This window comes from Ahaetulla prasina, chromosome 3 (genome assembly GCF_028640845.1).
Source record: "Ahaetulla prasina isolate Xishuangbanna chromosome 3, ASM2864084v1, whole genome shotgun sequence".
NCBI classification, from domain to species: Eukaryota; Metazoa; Chordata; class Lepidosauria; order Squamata; family Colubridae; genus Ahaetulla; species Ahaetulla prasina.
This window is the reverse complement of record NC_080541.1, coordinates 160,261,211-160,280,110: the sequence shown is the minus strand read 5'-3', so window position 1 is coordinate 160,280,110 and position 18,900 is coordinate 160,261,211. Positions and strand designations below refer to the sequence as shown.

At 37.8% G+C, this 18,900-nt stretch overlaps 2 protein-coding genes across 4 annotated transcripts in view; one reads left to right on the top strand and one right to left on the bottom strand.

The window, feature by feature from the left end:
* ANKRD13C (ankyrin repeat domain 13C) overlaps window positions 1–10,045 on the bottom strand; it is a 32,530-nt gene extending 22,485 nt beyond the window's left edge. Inside the window, exons 1-2 of the mRNA XM_058176489.1 lie at window positions 9,436–10,045; window positions 3,783–3,824 (exon numbers count right to left, since the gene is read on the bottom strand). Coding sequence (XP_058032472.1) covers window positions 3,783–3,824; window positions 9,436–9,799 — 406 coding nt within the window. The 5' untranslated portion in view covers window positions 9,800–10,045. The remainder of the gene's footprint in view (window positions 1–3,782; window positions 3,825–9,435) is intronic.
* A 134-nt stretch (window positions 10,046–10,179) lies between these two features.
* LOC131194911 (E3 SUMO-protein ligase KIAA1586-like) lies at window positions 10,180–14,861 on the top strand. 3 transcript variants are annotated; one of them, XM_058176492.1, is made up of 4 exons: window positions 10,180–10,481; window positions 11,629–11,739; window positions 12,533–12,784; window positions 13,754–14,861. In XM_058176492.1, exons 3-4 carry the CDS (start codon window positions 12,547–12,549, stop codon window positions 14,485–14,487), a joined length of 972 nt encoding a protein of 323 aa, XP_058032475.1. In that variant the 5' UTR covers window positions 10,180–10,481; window positions 11,629–11,739; window positions 12,533–12,546; the 3' UTR covers window positions 14,488–14,861. The 3 variants fall into 3 exon arrangements, with proteins under 3 accessions (XP_058032475.1, XP_058032473.1, XP_058032474.1); XM_058176491.1 differs by having other exon boundaries at window positions 10,181–10,481; window positions 12,533–12,805; window positions 13,754–14,860; XM_058176490.1 differs by having other exon boundaries at window positions 12,533–14,860.
* The last annotated feature ends 4,039 nt before the right edge of the window (window positions 14,862–18,900 follow it).

The following is an 18,900-nucleotide window of genomic DNA, read 5'->3' as shown; positions in this document are numbered from 1 at the left end:
GTTTGCTTCCGAATCATTCTGAGTTACTGTTTTGATACGAGCTATATAAAGGTACTGTGTGAATTTCCCAGCACAGTGGGCTGAATCAAAAGAAATTAGCTATGCTTTGGTTCCAATAGAATCAAAGCTTTTGTCCTGAGTAACTCGGTTGGAATGTACTAATCTGGACTTCCTCGTGGGAATCCAGACTATTACAGTCCATCGTATCAACTTTTTCCATTGATTCCAATAGGGCAAACTGCAGTTTTTTCTTAACCCTTCATTCCATAGTGTAATAATGGAACTGTCTGATGCATAAGGTAATTGTTAATCAATAGTCAGTAACTGAATACAATTCTTTCGAAGTAATGTGTGACCCAGGGACCTGCTGTAGAATAAGCTACCTTACTTGAAGCAGTTGTTGAACTGACATATGAATAAGTCTACAAGCTGTAACAGTGTAGTGAACATAGCATAATTTTAGAAATTATTGCAAAATCAGCATGAAGTTAAGTCAATTGAAGAGAGATTTCGTTCTCAATTTATGCAATAATTTTGTTCCAAGATGAAAAGAGAATGGGATGAACAGGCATGAATACATAGCGGGATTGAACATAATCTTCGTAAACTACAGTCATTCTGAATTTGTAGAATTGTTTAGTACCAATATCTTAATTTCATCGGCCAGCAAAACACAATAAATAACACATTTATAGTTATACGTGATTTAAAAGAATATATTCATCATAATCAACTTAAAGTAGTTTCACTCTTTCATCCTTTGTTGCTTTTCTAATTAAAATGTGAAAGAATGCTAGAAATTCTAAAGCAAACAATTTTAATCTGAAATGAAGAATATGGGAGAGAAGGTAAACAGTAGTGTAATACTGTATTTTTTTAAAAATAAACTTTTGTTTTCAAAAAAGATGCAAGAAACATGGAGGTTATCCAATACTTGAATGCTTGAAACATACAGTTTAATATGTTCCATGCAATATGTCACACAAAAAAATGAGGAAGCCAAAAAGTGATCCTGACTAAGGTAGGACCAATTTAATAAGCTTTAAAAAATTTATGAAGAATTCAGTATGGGCAATATAAAATTGCTTTGTATCAATGGTTCCCATAACTAAATGGACACTTATCAATCTATTCAAAACATCAGCAAAACAATTGCCATGAAACTATAAACGTGCCCACTGAATGCTTGGTTTAAATTCTCTGCCCAGAGAAGTCTTCTAAAAATATGAAAATTAATTTACCTGCTTATACAAAAGTATGTATATCTGCACAGTAATTTTAAGTAAAGTTATACTAAAGACTTGATTTTTATTTCCTTCTTTCAATAAATCAGTAGATCTAAAGCACATGTAATCTTCAATTACAGAATAATCGGCCACATATTAGAATAAATTTGAAAATGTTTACCGTATATACTCGAATATAAGCCGATCCGAGTATAAGCCGAGGTCCCCAATTTTACCCCAAAAACTGGGGACTCGAGTATAAGCCGAGGGTGGGAAATGAGGCACCTACCGGTTGGGGAAACCCTCCGTCCCTCAGCTGAGAAGGCTGGCGGCCCCGCCCGCCTTCACTGCACCGCAGGGCTTCCCGTCCGCAAAATGTGAAAAAGAAAAACAAAAACTCGAGTATAAGCCGATCCGAGTATAAGCGAGGGCTTAAAAAAACAAAAACTCGAGTATAAGCCGATCCGAGTATAAGCGAGGGACGTTTTTCAGCACAAAAAACGTGCTGAAAAACTCGGCTTATACTCGAGTATATACGGTAATTAAATATCAGTGTTCCATAAACTCGGATTAAGCATAAAAAAGCTGAATCCAAGTGAATTTAGTTTAGATAAAAATGAATGGCATTTTTCAGTGGAAATGCCTTTATTATAAAATCTGAAGGTGGCTGATATGTTTCTAATAATAGGATCAATGGCACAAGAATGGCCCCTACTTTTCCAAATCCTGTTTATTTTTGTACTGTTTCTGGAGTAGTAAAATAAAACAACATCTTTGTCCAATTGTTGCAACGCTTTTGGAGAAGTACTGATGTGAACACTTAGCCTTAGAACAGTGTTTCTCAACCTTGGCAGTTTTCAGATGTATGGACTTCAACTCCCAGAAGTCCCCAGCCAGCAATGCTGGCAGGAGAACCCTGGGAGTTGAAGTCCACACATTTGAAAGCTGCCAAAATTGAGAAGTACTGCCTTGGAGAGTATCCAAACATTCAATAGCTTTTATTTTTCAGTCACAGTTCTGGTTCATACATAAACAAATTCATTCAAGTATACTATGCTTCCACCTCTGAGCATCCAGATTCTCTGGATAGATTATGGTTTTTAAAGCATGGAATATTTCCAAAACATTTCAACAAAAATGCAGTTAATAAAAAAGAACAATAAAGTATTTCTCAGCTCTAAAGCTATTATTTAACATAACAATGAAGCATTACACTTTACTAGGACGTTCCTATGAACTTGAGTGGACCCCTAACCACCCCAACGAGGCCACTGAATTGATGTCCCGGTGTTTGGAGGCCGTACGGGTCTGGATGGGGAAGAACAGGCTTCGACTCAACTCTTCCAAGACTGAGTGGCTGTGGATGCCAGCATTCCAGTACAGCCAGCTGACTCCATCGCTGACTGTTGGGGGCGAGTCATTGGCCCCCGTGGAGAAGGTTCACAATTTAGGCGTCCTCCTGGATGTACGGCTGTCCTTAGAAGAGCACATGACGGCCGTCGCCAGGGGAGCTTTCTATCAGGTTCGCTTAATACGCCAGTTGCATCCCTTCCTAAACCGGGTTTCCCTATGCACGGTCACTCACGCCCTCATCATTTCCCACCTGGACTACTGTAACACTCTCTACATGGGGCTCCCCTTGAAGAGCACCCGGAGGCTCCAACTGGTCCAGAATGTGGCTGCACGGGTAATAGAGGGAGTATCTCGAGGCACCCATGTGACACCTCTCCTGCGCAAGCTGCACTGGCTTCCGGTGGTCTTCTGGGTGCAATTCAAGGTATTGGTTACCACCTTTAAAGCGCTCCATGGCATAGGACCGGGTTATTTATGGGACCGCCTGCTGCTACCAATAGCCTCCCATCGACCCGTGCGCTCCCATAGGGAGGGTCTTCTCAGGGTGCCATCAGTCAAACAATGTCGACTGGCGACCCCCAGGGGGAGGGCCTTCTCTGTGGGCGCTCCTGCCCTCTGGAATGAGCTGCCTCCGGGGATACGTCAACTCCCTGACCTCCGGACCTTTCGACGCGAGCTAAAGACCTTTTTGTTTTATCGTGCAGGGCTGGCTTAATGTAGTTTTAATATGGGTTTTAGTATAGTTTTAGTCTATTCTTGGCCTAATTGAATTAGTTTTTTAAAATGTTTTTTAATTTTTATGGAATCTGTTTTTTATTTGGCTGTAAACCGCCCTGAGTCCTTCGGTAGAAGGGCAGTATATAAATTAAATTAATAAATAAAATAATAAATAAATAAATGAAGATACCCAAGACATATAGCTGCTACTTCCTTTCCCTAATAGAAAATAACTGATGGAAAAGCAAGATAAGTTTACTTTTACTATTCTTCTGTTACTTACTCCTCAGTGCCCATAGCTATTTTTTTTTTATTTTAAAACAGTTGAGAGTAGAAGGAAAAAGGATAGACAGCAATTCTTTTGTTGTTCACTTTAGCAGTCTTCAAACAATTTCAAAATATGCTAAGCTTTAGCTGGTCTCTGAAGGTTAACTGGTAGATAATACATTATCATAAAAATAGATATATCTGCATATATTTACCAACCTTTATTCCCCAGCATTACAGCAAGATGTAAAGGAGTATTCCCTATAAAGAAAAAAATGATTAAATTAACTGAAATATTACTCAGTGCAATTAAATAACCTGCTAGCAGTAATTATCCTAATCTTATTTAGGGGATATGTAAAAATGCCATTATTAAACAGAATTAATAAATTAATAAAATCTTATATCCATGTATTATTTTTATAGTTAGGAATTTACAAGAGGAAATCTTGTAAAATGAAGGTGGGGGAAGTTGTTGGGGAAAAAGGAGACACAAATCTGGCTTAAATTGAGGTCTGAAGTCTCTAGTATTATCACAATACATAGATCTAAGTCACAATTCAACCCCCCCTCCAAAACGATGTCTTTATTCATTCAATCCAGATTTACAAACTAGATTGAGCACAATAAAATAATCTGAAATTAAGCCATAGCTTGCTACACAAACAAATAAATGTTTTAAATAAAGTGAAAATAAAGAAAGTAGAATACAAGTAGTACTTGATTTAGGACCGTAATGGAGCCGACATTTCTGTCATAAGTCAAGATACCCACTCGACTGGACCCAATTTAATTTTTTTGCAGTGTCTGTTAAGTAAACATCACAACCAGTAAGCAAATTCATGTATTCCTGTGTCTTTCTTTTGCCGTAAACCAGCTAAAAAGGCTGGAAATCAACAAAAAGCCGAATCATGATTCAGTAAATCATGGTCATGTGATTTCAGAACAATGGAATGGGCTATAAAGATGAGCTGTATGCCAAGCACCTGAAATGTGGTCATATAACCATGGGGGTATGCCAAGCTATCAAAATTTCAGAACCAGGTCGGAAGCAGCTTTTGTGGGATCAGACATAACTTTGAACATTCCCGAAGCAACTGGTTGTTAAGTAAGAACTATGCATAACAATTAAAAATTATATGTAAAGATATGCTGTTTTCTGTAGTTGTGATACAACTACAGGAAAGAATTTGATATGTATCTAGCAATTAGGCATAGGAGAAAATCAACCTTTGTTTTTATGACATGGGGGGGAAAAGGAAAGAAAGGAAGAAAGAAAGGAAGAAAGGAAGGAAGAAAAAGCTGAAAAACCACAGAAGGGATGTAAAACACGTCTTATCACAACTGGAACAAAATAAGCAAACAATATAATTTTTGATTCAGTTAGCTTTTATCTTTCTGAGTTTTGTAACAAAATGGTATATAGAAAGTTGGAAATAGATTAAACGGCAGTAATACAATGTTTGTTAAACTATACTAAGCTATTACTTTGCTAGCTGGAGTCACTAACCTGATAAATTGGAGGTATCTCCAATACTTTGTTTCACACAAAGTAGATTTTTATTCATACAAAGTTCATTGCCTTATATTTTTCTTTCTTAAAACTCCTTTTTTCTCCTGGTAATCTACCATATCTAATCAAGTGATGAAGTCTCTTTGCACTATTACTTGTAAAGATATATATACTATACCAAACTATGCCTGTGGATACATGAAGACCCGTTTTAATGTATGAACAAGCCTGTCATCAGATGATTACATTTTAATTGGAGAATTCAGTGCAGCAACTCAGAAGCAAACTCTTACCCAAACTCTTACTTTACTGAACACAAACCTGGAGAAAAAAATATCTCCAGTGCCTTTAAAAAATACACTGAAATTGTTAAACATTTTTAGCATGAACATTCATCATGTGAAAAATCCATGGAAAGTGAAGTTAATATCACTATAATGTTATAAGAGTTTGCTACAGGTTTATAAATTTATAGCCTGGATCAAAACCTGCAATTTTCAATTGCCTAAAGTATTTATTATTGCAAGGCTGAATCACCGCATCTCTTGTTCCAGATTTAATTATGTTTTGTTTACACAATAAAGGAAGATATACAAGTAATTTAGCATATTAAAATATGCTTCAAGTTGGCAATCTTGATTATCTCAGTAACTATTAATATACATGATGTTAAGCAGGCATTAAGTACTGGGCTTACGTTCCACTTTAAATTTCTAATGAAATTTTCAGATGCAAAGTTCTGTGCAGTAGCATTAACCAAAAGAAAACAGTATAGTGTTTCCTCTAATGCCTTGGCTCTGTATTGGCACATGTTGCAATCATACAAAACACAAATGTGATGCTTTAAAAATTCTTTAAAAGTGGTGATAATTCCATTCTTGTTCATATCTATATTGCAAAGAAACATAAAAAAAGGCATGAGAAGGAATAATTGCTTTATCCCTGGAATACTGATTGATGAAACTTCTGACAGCCAACTTGGTGTACTGGTTACAGAACCAGACTAGAAACTGGGACATTGTGAGTTCTGATCCAGCCTTGGACACAAAGCCGGCTGGATGACCTTGGGCCTATCACTCTCTCTCAGCCCCTAGGAAGGAGGCAATGGCAAACTACTTCCAAAAAAGTTTGTCAAGAAAACAGAAAAGGTTTGTCTAAGACGAACCTTGTTTTGTGCTCCTGGGCCCAGTTCGGTGGAGAGAGGTTTTCCATGGACTGGAGGGTTTTGCATGCTGCATGCATCCTGTGGATGGGGTTTTGTTTGCTTGCATGGCCTGGTTTCTGGCATGCTGTGGCCTGGTGCTGGTCCACAGACCTGGGGTTGGGGACCCCTGATCTAGGCAGTTGCCAGAAGTCAACCGGAACAAATACATTACTGAAAACCTTAAAGCCTAGAGTATTTTGACACTGCTGATGTTTGAACAGATAGGAGACAATTCAGATTTCTTTACCAGGTGGTAGAAAACTGTGGCCTTCCAATTATTTGCTAAATTACAACTCTGAGCATTCTTCAGTATATTATCCATGCTGCCCTGAGCCGTTAAGAATTGTAATTTAACAAGGTGACAGTGTTAAAGGTTGTCTACTCTCACCTGCAAATGTTATAGCTAATTAAAAATGTCTATCAGGTACAGAACATACTAGAGGTATGTAATTTGGAATATAGCATATACTTCTTCAAATCAATTTAATTTAGGTCTAACTAACCTAAATTAATTAGAAGAGGATCTATGAGCTACATGCCATGCATTACCTTTCTTCCTAATTTGCAGTCTCTGCTTAAAACTTGTTGGATGGTTTATGGGTTATACAGATAATCCTTGAGTCATGATGATAATTGAGATTGGTATTTCCATTGCTAAGCCATGTACTATAAAGTGCAATGTCACATGACTGCATTGTTTAGTGACGATATTCCCCATTGTCATTAATAAAATTCCACCAGTTATTAGCCAAGGACCCACACCAATCCGAGGCATTCTGGCTTGGTTCCTGTCAGGCCTGATCCTCAATTCTTCCTTTTAACTTCCCACAATTGTCCATTCCCCCCATCTTTTGGCTGCCTGGAACTCTTACTTGTGGGGCAGCAAGCAGCCCTAAACTGTGTGATTTTGGGCTGCTTGCTATGCTGCAGTTGAGGGGCTTCTTAGCATGCCACAGCTCTAGGGCTGCAAGAAGCCCCTGAGCCACAACATAGTGTGAAGCTGCAGCCAACCCTGGAAGCTTCGGCCATCCCAGCAGTGGAGCCTGATGTGAAGCTGCAGCTGCACACTGAAGAAGTCCAGTAGAACAGTGCAAAGCTGCAGGCCAATTTGGGAAGGTCAGTTTAACCCAGTAACGTAACACAAAGCCACAGCCATTTTGAGAAGAGCCAGTAGTGTGGTGCAAAACTGCAGCCACTCCAAGAAGCCTCTGCTGTCCCGGCTGCACAACTGCCCTTGCCTTCCTGCACTCCAGAGCTCCTGCCTTATGCTCTGCTGCTCCAGTTGACCTTTGCTGTTTTCTTGCCCCTGCTGCTAATGAGGCCTGCCCACCTGACCCTTTGCAAGACACCTGCTAGCCACATGGGACCATCTTTCCCAGGTCTCTTGAGGAAAATGTGTACAACCTTAATTTAATTAGGTGCTGAGAGGTTCAACATATATTTCTATAGTCTAAATCAATTTCTTTTGAATCTGAATCTGAGCAAAATTTATCAGCATCCTGAATGATAGTTTATAGACAGTAGTCTGCAAGCTACTAGTATATATAAGCAAATCCCATATTCATTCGCTCTGATGTTACCTAGTTAGCTAATGAAATGTCTGCAAGTAAGCAAGCAACCATCGTCAAAGAACACCAAGAACTTCACAGTTCAACGCTGAGGTACACATATTGTCTATTATTAGATTAATATTAATGGTTATAGAATCAACTTACTTTTAATGCATGTTATTAAAAATGAAGCATGGTACTTAAGACAGTATCACTATCTTAAAAAGTAGCAAACATTAGCAATTCACCAGAGATGAAAAAGAAAGGTGGTATCATTATGCTGGAAAAGCATAACAAAAAGTATCAATGACACATATCTGAAGGGGTAAGGTTTTCTTTTTTTCCAGAAGGGTTGCATTCCGATTCTCTTACAAGAAGGGCAGCATTTCCTAGGAACAGTTTACATACTGCTAACACAAGTACTTGTTATGAATTTACCCTGATTAGTAATTAGGAAAGCAGCTGACAAGTCTGCCATTTATTCAGATACACTTCATTTTAACACTAAGCAGCGATGATTTGCAAAGGATATTTGTACTAATGGAGAAAAACTGTACAAAGAAACTGGCAAAGTTAACCCTCATCATGATCAGTGGTTCTTGTTACTTTCCCGGCTTGATTTTCCTGCAGACATTTCATTACCCAAACTAAGTGACATCATTGCCCCTCATTTCAACCCTGAGCTACAAATATTCTCCTTTATGATTTCCTTTATGATCAGAAAAAAAAAACAGATTGTAGAAGATAAAGGTTTAGTAATTAAACCTACATTTCTGATTAGTACATTCTCTTTGGACTTGAGACATTTAGTTATTTAAAGCACTGATTAGATAATTAATTGATTTCCGTCAACAGACTATAACTTACCAAAATATAAAGAATTTAGAGTCTAGAGCGGGGAAAACGCCCTCATAAAATGATATTTTCTTTTTAAAAAAGAAAAATACTCCGTCAATGTTGTTGTGTACAACCTGGATTTTTCAACAAGAATTTTACTTCTTCAAAAGCACAGTCGCAAATGTATTTTTGTCAGAAACAATCCTTCCAACAATAACATTTTCAACGTTTAAAATAGCCCATAATCGGGTCATGTCTGAAAAACTACCCAGGAACAACCAGAATTTAAAAGCTTAGGTTCCTAAGAAGGTTTTGTTTGGAAATTCTCAAGATTAAAATTCAGCGGCATACTTTTTAATAAGAGATAAAAAAGATACTTTTCAATAAGAGATAAAAAAGATTCGGTCCAAGTACTTGCTTCCCATCTGAAAAAAAGTGGAACCTGTGCTTGTAGGCAAAAGAACAAGAATGGGGGGGGGGGCATTTGAAGGACTTGGAAGGAATTTAGTTATATAGTAGAAACACTCTTCTCTTAAGAGTGTGTTGTAACTTCAGGGATGCTGCCAAATAAAGCAAGGGCAGGCACCTAATTTCTCCTGGAGACGGAGAACTGAAGATTAGGGACAGGCAGAATTCCAACTATTAGGTTACCAATAAACCAGGGGAATCAAAGGGTGAGGACGGAGCCCTCTTCCCCAAAGCCACGGGTCGTATAAAGGCGGCCTTCCCGGAGAAACGAAGCAAGGAAAGGCGAAGCTGGCCCCTTACCGTGGTTATCCTTGAGGCCGATGATGCCCTGCGTGCGGATCAGCGCCGACAACCTCCTCACATCCCCCTTGAAGACGCACTCGTGCACGGGGAACTGCGCGCTGGGAGCCTTGATGGGGTCGAGGGAGGAGGCGGCGAGGGAAGAGCTCCCGCCGGACCCTCCTTTCAGCGGCAGCCGGTGATGGTTGGTGAAGATGCGGTGGGTCGAGCCGCGGCTGCCTTTGCCGCTTCCCGCCCGGGCGCTTGTGAAAGCGCCTCCGCCAGGCGCGGCCGCCGCTTCCTCCTCGCCGGGCCCCAGCAGGTCCCCGTCCTCCTTGTTGGGCTTGTGATCCTTGCGCAGCGAGCGCAGCTTCTCTCCGGTCATCGCCAGCGGCGGCCCCGGGCGTTGGGGGGCCACGATGGGGAGACACGGCGCTGCAAAGGCTGCGAAGGATTCGGGGCGCTCAGAGCCGCGGCGGCGAATCCCGTCCCGTCGGCATTCCCCCAGCCGGGGACACTCCGCGAGCGGAGAACCACTGAATCCAGCCGAGCTTTCTTACGGAGTCGCCGCCGCCTCCGCTCGCCGCTCCGCTCTCACCAGCTCGACCGCGCTGCCATCTTGTCGGGGGAATCTCGCGAGACGCGGAGCGCTCGGACGAGCGAGATCACAAAAGGTATCGCGAGACGGTTACCCCTGGCGATGAGAGGCGGGGAGGAATTCCGGCGAGGGAAAACTGTCGGTCACGTGGTGCGGACGGCAACGGTCGGGAGGAGCCTCTCTCCTGGGCGGAGCGGGAAAGCGCGGGAGTTTCGGCGAGCGGGGAATCTTTACCCGGCTGTTGGACGGAGAAGGAGACGTGGAAAAGGCGCGTTTGGCCGGGAAAAAAACGGAGCGTCGGAGTTACCTGCCCCGTGCGCTGTTTCCAGCCTAGCAAATTGAGCGTCTTCCACGAATAAGGACCATCGGAGCGGATTCGCTGTTGGGAGTCCCCACGTGGAGACACAGCCGGAGGAGGTGGACTGAAAATAAAGCTCGGAAGAATCGGGTGTACTACTACTTAGTTAAGGTACGATAAATTTCCCCTCCCCGTTTCTTAAAAAGAAAAAGAATATTGTAAATAACGGAACTTTCTTGTGCTTGAGTCATTCCTAAAACTGATCCCTACAATCATTTAACCAAGATACCAAAGTGGTTTTGTCATTCCCTGCGTCTCAGAAAATGTGATTTATACAGTAGTGGCCAAAATTGTAGAAATCTTTTGGGAAAAGTGTATTTTTGAGTTTTGATGGCTAATAACACCATTTTTGGGGGGGAGTTTCAAGAGAATCACATTCCACTGCTGGAATGTCCTGAGAATAGCCCAGACCTTAACCCAATTGAAAATCTATGGAGCCAACTAAAGAAACTTGCTAGTCAGAAGCGACCCAGCAATAAAACCCAGTTAATAGAAGCAATCATTCAAACTTGGTTTCACATTATAACAGCTGCAGAACTAAAAGACTTGGTTTACTCCATGGGAAGACATTGTAAGGTCGTAATTCATGCTAAAGGTTACCCAACTGTTAAATGATTTGATAATTTTTGTACATCATTTTTTCTATGTGTTTCACTTTTCTTCTTTATACTCTACCTGCTATTCTAATAGCAAATCCTTCATAACAGTTACTGGGTTACATTCTTGATTAAATTATCTTTTCATTGATATATAATTTTATGGTACTATACTCCCCAAAAAAAGTGATGTTATTAGCTAGTTTTAAAAAATACACTTTTCCCAACAGGTTTCCACAATTTTGGCCACTACTGTAAGTGATGTATCTAGTGGTGGGATTCAGCTGATTCCTACCAGATCCTACAGAACTGTTTGCCTAATTTTTTGTTTTGAATTTGGCAAACAAGCTCCGAAATGGCCAGACTAGCATGCATTCAGGTGCCTACTATCTCTTGCTTGCTGCAATCTGGCTTTGAATGCAGGATAGACTGGAGTCCCAAAAAACCTGGGTGGGGGTAGGGGTACCTACCTTGCCAGACTGTTTAACTTTCTTTGATACATTATGGGAAGGATCCGCATACTTATATTTATGTAGTTTATGCATATTGTTTGAATCATGGTAGTTTTTTTCTACTTGAGCAATACCAGCTTGTTTTTGTGACATTTTTTGTCTTGTCCCAACTATTGGCTTATCTTTTACAAAATTTTCCTTTGTTGACAGATTTGAATTTTCCAGCTGGGAGACGCAGTGGAAGGATTCAGACAGAAGCAGCTGCGTGAAAGCCAGAACCTTTTATTTTTGTTTCTCTTCCTGGGGCTAGCTAACTAAGCTGTAAGTTACGTTTTTTACATCCTTTTTCTTTGCAGTTGGCTTCTATGACTTTTGTGTGGTCCTTTTGTGTTAATGATTGGTTTAATAGTTCTAATCCTGGTCTATGTTTGTTTTCTTCCTTAAGTACTGTTTTTTATTAATCCAATCAACTTTTTCCAAGTTTTTAGAACTAATCTTTTGTGTTTGTCCTCTGCAATATCCCAGACCCTTTGTTTGTTCCCCTTTCCTAGTTTAATTACTCTTTTCCTGCATGTCCTGTATATTGTTTGTGTTTGATAATGGTGCTGGTCCTTTTAAATGCTTTCTTTCCTAGTATGCCTGGTGATTTAATTACTTTGGCTTGGTTCTTTTCTTTGGGATATCTGTTTTAATGTTTTTTTTTCTTATTCTAATGTGTTTAAGGTTTAATTTCTTTAGCTTGGGGTATTTTGCTTTTGGGTGCAATTTCTAGTTTTCCTAGAGGCCTTCTGGTCTGGCTGTGTTTGGTGATATTGCTTTAGAGGTTTCTGGTGTTGCTTTTCTTGTGACTACACTGTCTTCGTGTGGTTCCCTTTCCATACCACCTTCTTTTGCTTCTAATTATTGCCTACTCTTTATAATTTTGTCTGGTGATTGTAGTAATACGTTATAAAACTTTGCATTCTTTATTATGTGTCCTTGCTTGGTTATTGATACATACACTTTTCAATAAGTTTGTATATAATATCTTGTAATCTTTGATAAAGATCTGTAAATAAATATTTTATTTGATATATAAATATATAACATTAAACATTTTTTAATTTTTTTGCAGTAGCCCTTAAAAGGATGAAAAGGCAACTGAATTTGTCAGATTTTTTCAATAAGAAACCAAAATTGGAGTCAGTTGTATCAGAATTGACCTTGGATGGCACAAAACAGTCACAAGCACAACCACTCGAACCTGAAGAAAGCAGCACATCAATTATTGCAGTAAAAAATGATAACTCCAAAATTAATGAGATACAACAAGCTTCTCTAAGGAAAAAAATGAAAGAAAAAATTTCATCAGAAGCCCATAATGTTGGTAAAGAGAACTTAGAACAATGTGAGCAGGCTTCGGTAACAAAAGGAATAGATGAGATGAATGAAAAATATTTATGTACTACTTGTAGAGTGTTTAATACAGTTTACAGTCTAGCAAAAAATTGTAAACCGTTTTCAGATATAAAAAAAGAGATAGAAGTGCAAATTAAAAATGGATTAGATATGGGAATAGGATTACATTCACGTACAACTGCTGTGAAAGTAGTTGATTTCATTGCAAAGGAAATTTAAAAAGAAAAATTTACTAAAATTATTGAAAATAATCTGAAAATAAATTTGATTATTAATGAAACCTCAATGATACCTTGTAAGCCAGTTGTTATAGTTTTCTTAAAAGTGGAGGATTCAGTTACATCACCAACAATTTTCGTTGAGCTAGTTGAATTGGAAAAACAAGATGCAGACACAATATGTTCTTCAGTTATGGAAAGTTTAAATAATGTTGGGCTTACTAAGAACTACCTAGAAAAAAATTTAATAGGATTTTGCTCTGATGGTGCCAGCGTTATGCTTGGGCGAAAATCTGGAGTGAGCACTAGGATAGCTAAAGAGTTTCCAAACATAATAATATGGCACGGTTTAAACCATCACCTCCATCTTGCTTTAGATGATTTGATAAAAGAAATAAAGGAAGTAAAACATTTTAAAATATTTATTGATAAGATACTTACTATTTTTTATCAATCCAATAAGAACCAAATTGAATTTGCCAAAATAGCTGAACAACTTGGAATTGAAATTATAAAGATTGGTAGTGTTTTGGGACCAAGATGGGCTGCCTGTAGTTTAAAGTCAACCCTAGCTGTGTGGCACGCTTATCCAGCACTACATCACTATTTTTATTCAAATAAAAAGTACTTAAGTATGGCTGCCCATCTCGAAAATATATATTTTATAACTGACTTGGCATTGATGATTGATATTTTAAATGAAATTTCTCATCTTTCAGATGCACTACAAGCAAAAAATATAGACATAATAAAGGCTGAAAAACTCATGATAAGATCTATTAAAGCATTTCAGACGCTTGGAAAGGAAAAGGGACTGTACGAAAAAAAAGTTGATGAATTAATTACTTCAGAAACTTTCAAAAATATAAAATTTGTAGAAAATCAGAGATTTGTCGGGCTTCCTCGGGAAAGACTTTTAGAAAACATCACAGTGAATTTGGGAAAAAAACTAATCGATTGTGAACATTTAAAAGCAAGTTGTAGCCAATTTCCAGATAGTAATATATTACAATTTCTCAAATTTTTGGAGCCAGATTACTGGAATATTGAAGAAGTTGATGTTCCATGGCAAGCAGCTGAAGAACAATTGCATGTATTTAATGACATTTTTAATGATCAAATTGATATTAATGATTATCGAGATTTCGTGGAAAATGTTTTAAAAAATTCCCGGAACTATGATACTCCTGACAGCGTTCAAAGAGCTAAAAATATTATAAGAACAATTGCTGTAAGTTCAGCAGAAGTGGAAAGGGTTTTTTCAAAGATGAACATAATATGTTCAAGGAAGAGAACCCGCCTAACTGTTTCTAATATATCAAATACAATGACTATTAGTCTAATCGGCCTACCTCCAAAGGAATGGGATCCTACTCCTACAGTGAAAAGATGGTTAAGGATACATCGGTCAGCTGATGATGCTCGGGTAAAAGTGAAGAAAATTGCAAGTTAGGACGCCAATCAAGAAGCCATATGTAAATACCTTACATCACAGTTTTATTGTTTTGTCAGCTATTTAATATTTTCTTCATTAATATTTTAAAACTCTTATAACATCTAGTTTTGTGTACCTCTTGTTGTTTTATTTAAATATTAAATGCATGAAATAAACTACCTTTCGGTATATGGGTTTTTTTAATACTTAAAACGGTCATTAGGGCAGAAAACTGGTTGTTAAATTATTTGAATCCCGCCATTGCAGGTAGCCCTCAACATTCATGATTGAACCCAGAATTATGGTCGTAAGTCACACTGATGGTTAGGTAGATCATCATATGACCACGCATAACTTTACAGCCTTTGTTTTGGTGGTTGTAAGCAAATGCCAGAGTCATTAACTGAACTCGTCTGCATTAGGGTCTTTTTTGCCAAAAACCAGAAGTAAATGTTGGTATGTATTGGACCCCCATGTAAAAACAAATTTATTCATATAAAAATGGATTAAATGTCTAAAATATTTCTGTCCCTAAACTCTTAAGGCCTTTTCACCGAAGCTTTTGGAAGATGATGGATGCCCATTTCTTCTTTTCTGTTCCGCCCTTTTTTTTTGCCGTCATTGTTCATTTGTTTTATGCTCTTTCTTTACTTTTTGTATTTTTTAAAAAATGTTTTAATCATAGTAAACCACCCAGAATTCCTGGTAATTGAGCAAAATATAAATTTAATGCAATGTATAATGGTTTGACATACAGTCAGCTAGATGTTAAGACTGGATTTGGCATTTTTAGACACCTATCCAGTATTATTACTAGATTTGGTATTTTTGTCCACTTATGAGTTCTCAATTACCTGTAATAGGCAGGTGTTGTTTAATAATTTTGAAATAAATTCAGCAAAAATTATAGTACAATGTTCATATCATATTATTATAATGAGTTCAAATGAAATCTTCAGTTTCCTGAATTATGCAAACAGCAGAATAACTGGGATTGTTGCTGGTTGATACATACACGAATATGAGTCAGCCGATGTAAAGGGATTCACATCAGAATAGTCAGTCTTAAACTCAACCTTCCTTGCCTCTTATAATTTATTTTATGAGACATACAATATTGAGCATACATGTGCCCAAAACTGAGGAAAGAGATTTAATTCAACATATAATTTCCCACATAATTTTCTCTTCCTGTTAAACTAGTGTATGACAACAAATAGATATAATAACTGGGTCTGCTTTATATTTCTGCTAAGTAACAGCCCACCAGAGTATATACAGTGGGATGGTACTGAAAATAAGAATTAAAATTTTAGGATTATTCCAAGAATCCTTAAAACGAAATCTCACTTATACACAGGAGTATGAAAACTTTTGCTGGTTTCCTATTAGATTGGCAGCCCTACAGAACTCATTGTCATCCAGAGCAGCAGATTTTATTTTTAAAAATAAAATACTAAGGATAATAAGCACAGAAAACATTTTAAATTTGTAGTTGTGAAACCTCATTTCAACAGTAGAACTTCTTTATTTTTGACCCTCTAGAGATAGTGTTCAGTAACCAATTGCTAGATGCCTCCTTTCAACACTGAGTTACATGCATACATACATACGGTAGTACATAGAGATAGTTTTATACTATTTATTTTATAATGTAGATACCTGTATTTTTATGTCTTGCTTTTATATTTGAGTTTTTTTATCCAATGGGTGTGTGCTGTGCAGAGTCTCTTGGTGAGACAGGCAGATTTTCAAATTTGATAATTAAGTTCTAGCTATCTGATAAAGCTATGCAATAATATGGATTTGAAGGAAACTTGCATGTGTCACCTAAAAGTCTCTTTCCACGGCAGCTAAGCAATTTTAGGAAAACTGATAGTTTTAACTGCTTTTGGTTATTCACTGAAGTTCTGGTCATTTTTTAAACAAAGTAATTATGTTCATCTGCTGCTAATTCCTGGAGTCTCTTGCATCGTAAGATACCAAGTATAGAATTAAAAACATTCACTCAGATAGGGACTCAGCTTGGGGTAGGGGCTGGAGAGTAACTCATAAATGACCTCTTCTTGATACCAAATCCCTGTGGCCAGAATATGATTCTATTTGTCTAAGATCTATCAAGTATAATCTCCATAAATTACATTGAATTACTGAGATAAGGCAATCTGTGTTACAAAGCAGTTCTTAATCTTTCGTTTAAGGAACTCCCTTCAGCTCAATAATCAAAAAAATAAAGGCTCCCAGAAATTGGAAAGGAATTCTACTTATTTATATACAAAGTCAACTTATTGCCCCCCCCAACAATCTGGGTCCTCATTTTACCTACCTTATAAAGAATGGAAGGCTGAGTCAACCTTGGGCCTGGTGGGACTAGAACCTGCAGTAATTGCAGGCAGTTGTGTTTAATAACAGGCTTCTTACAGCCTGAGCCACACCGCGGCCCTTCTGTTGCTTCCTGCATTTTTGAAATCTAAAGAAGAAAACCAAGCTGGGGCCTAGTGCCAGACAATTTTTCAGTTGTTGCCAAGGTCTGAAGTCAATAATTAATTTTGCTGTGACTGATCCAAGGTATTACCTTTGGAAAAAGCTATCAAACTTTCCTCAGGCAATGTTTTTCAATAATTCCAATTTTAATCTCCCCTGTTATATCTTTATCACTGTGGCTTTATTACTTAATAAAGCAATTCAGAAAGTCCTCAGCTTATAACAGTTCATTTAGTGACCATTCGAAGTTGCAAAGGCATTTTAAAAAGTGACTTACGATGGTTTTTCACTTTTACAACCTTTGCAGCATCCCCATGATCACGTGATCAAAAACCAGATGCTTGGCAACTGACTCATATTTATGACGGCTTCAGAGTCCTGGGTCATACGATCACCTTGTGCGACCTTCCAACAAGCAAAGTCAATGGAAAAGCCAGATTCACTTAACAATGTTACTAACTTAATAACTGCAGTTATTCACTTAACAACTGTGTCAAGAAAGGTCGCAAAATGGGGCAAAACTCCTTAACAAATGTCTCACTTAGCAACAGAAATTTTGGGCTCAGTTGTGATCATAAGTCAAGGACTACCTATAGATGTGTACACAAAAGTCAATCTCATTGATCTAATGATGTTTATTTCCAAAGAAACAGATACAATTAGTTGTAATCCACTTTAAGATCAGTGTTGAAAACCTCATTATAAATTTATTTATTTTATTATTTTTATTTTATTTTATTTTTCATATTTATATACCGCCCTATCTCCCTAAGGACTCAGGGCGGTTCACAGGCAGTTAAAATACATATAAATACAAAGTAAAAACAACAATTAAAAAACTTATTCTATGGCCACATTATTAAAAACAGTATAAATAGTAAAAACCCCTTAAAACCAATTACTTTAAAATCTAATTCAGTCCCGCGCAGATGAATAAGTATGTTTTAAGCTCGCGACGAAAGGTTCGGAGGTCCGGAAGTTGACGAAGTCCTGGACTCATCATCATCTCAAACCAGATCTTTAAAACAAATACCGTAATACAATCCTAGAATATATATCAGCTCAGGAACCCCCCTCATTTCAGTGAAATGTATTCCTAGGTATGAATAATGTTTCAACTTACCTTGCCAGTTTTTTTATCCAGTTCTGAGTTTAATCATAGACGGGAGGGGGATGTTGGTCACTATTTTTTGGCCCATAAGCATTAATAGAATAGTAATGGTTGCTCTACTTGTGATCCTAAAGAGGCTTCACAGGGTCTCTAGTAAAATTAATTCTCTATAAAGGTTTTGTACAACTCCAGGTATATGCAAACTAATCTGAACAGGTTTCATTGAAATGAATAGAACTTGCATTTAGTAATACTGTTTAAGCATCACTAAGTGATAACCCCCAGTGTTTTCATTGCTTCTATTCCTGTGCCTTTAGCAGCAGATAATATTCCTGAAGAAAAGTAATGCCTTTAAAACCAGAAGAAAAGGGCAGGTTTGATTTTTAGTTGATAATTAGGTAAATTTGTTCCTAGGTAGCCAACAATACACTTACTAAGTGGGCAGAATCTGACGCACTATTTCTTTTAGATTATTAGATCTGGAAATGAATATCTAAAAGAGATGTGAATAGGGAATTTCAATGTGTAACATACACATGTACTTCATGGGTCAATGTTCTGCCCCTATTCTGTTAAATGCAAACTGCAGTTCAAGGTCTAGTTACTCTAGTAGAATATTTGGTGACCTTAAAGTCAAATTACATAAGGCAAATCCCATCTTGTTGTGCAAGATGAAGAAACTGCCAACCACAGATGAAGGACATGGTTACTGTGCCAAATTGTGAGAAAACCAGCATATTTTGCAACTGGGAGCTGGAGAAGAAAAAGTGGTACCACTTTCAATTCTCATCCTTTGATTGGAGAAAAATTACATGTTAGATACACACTATCTCCAC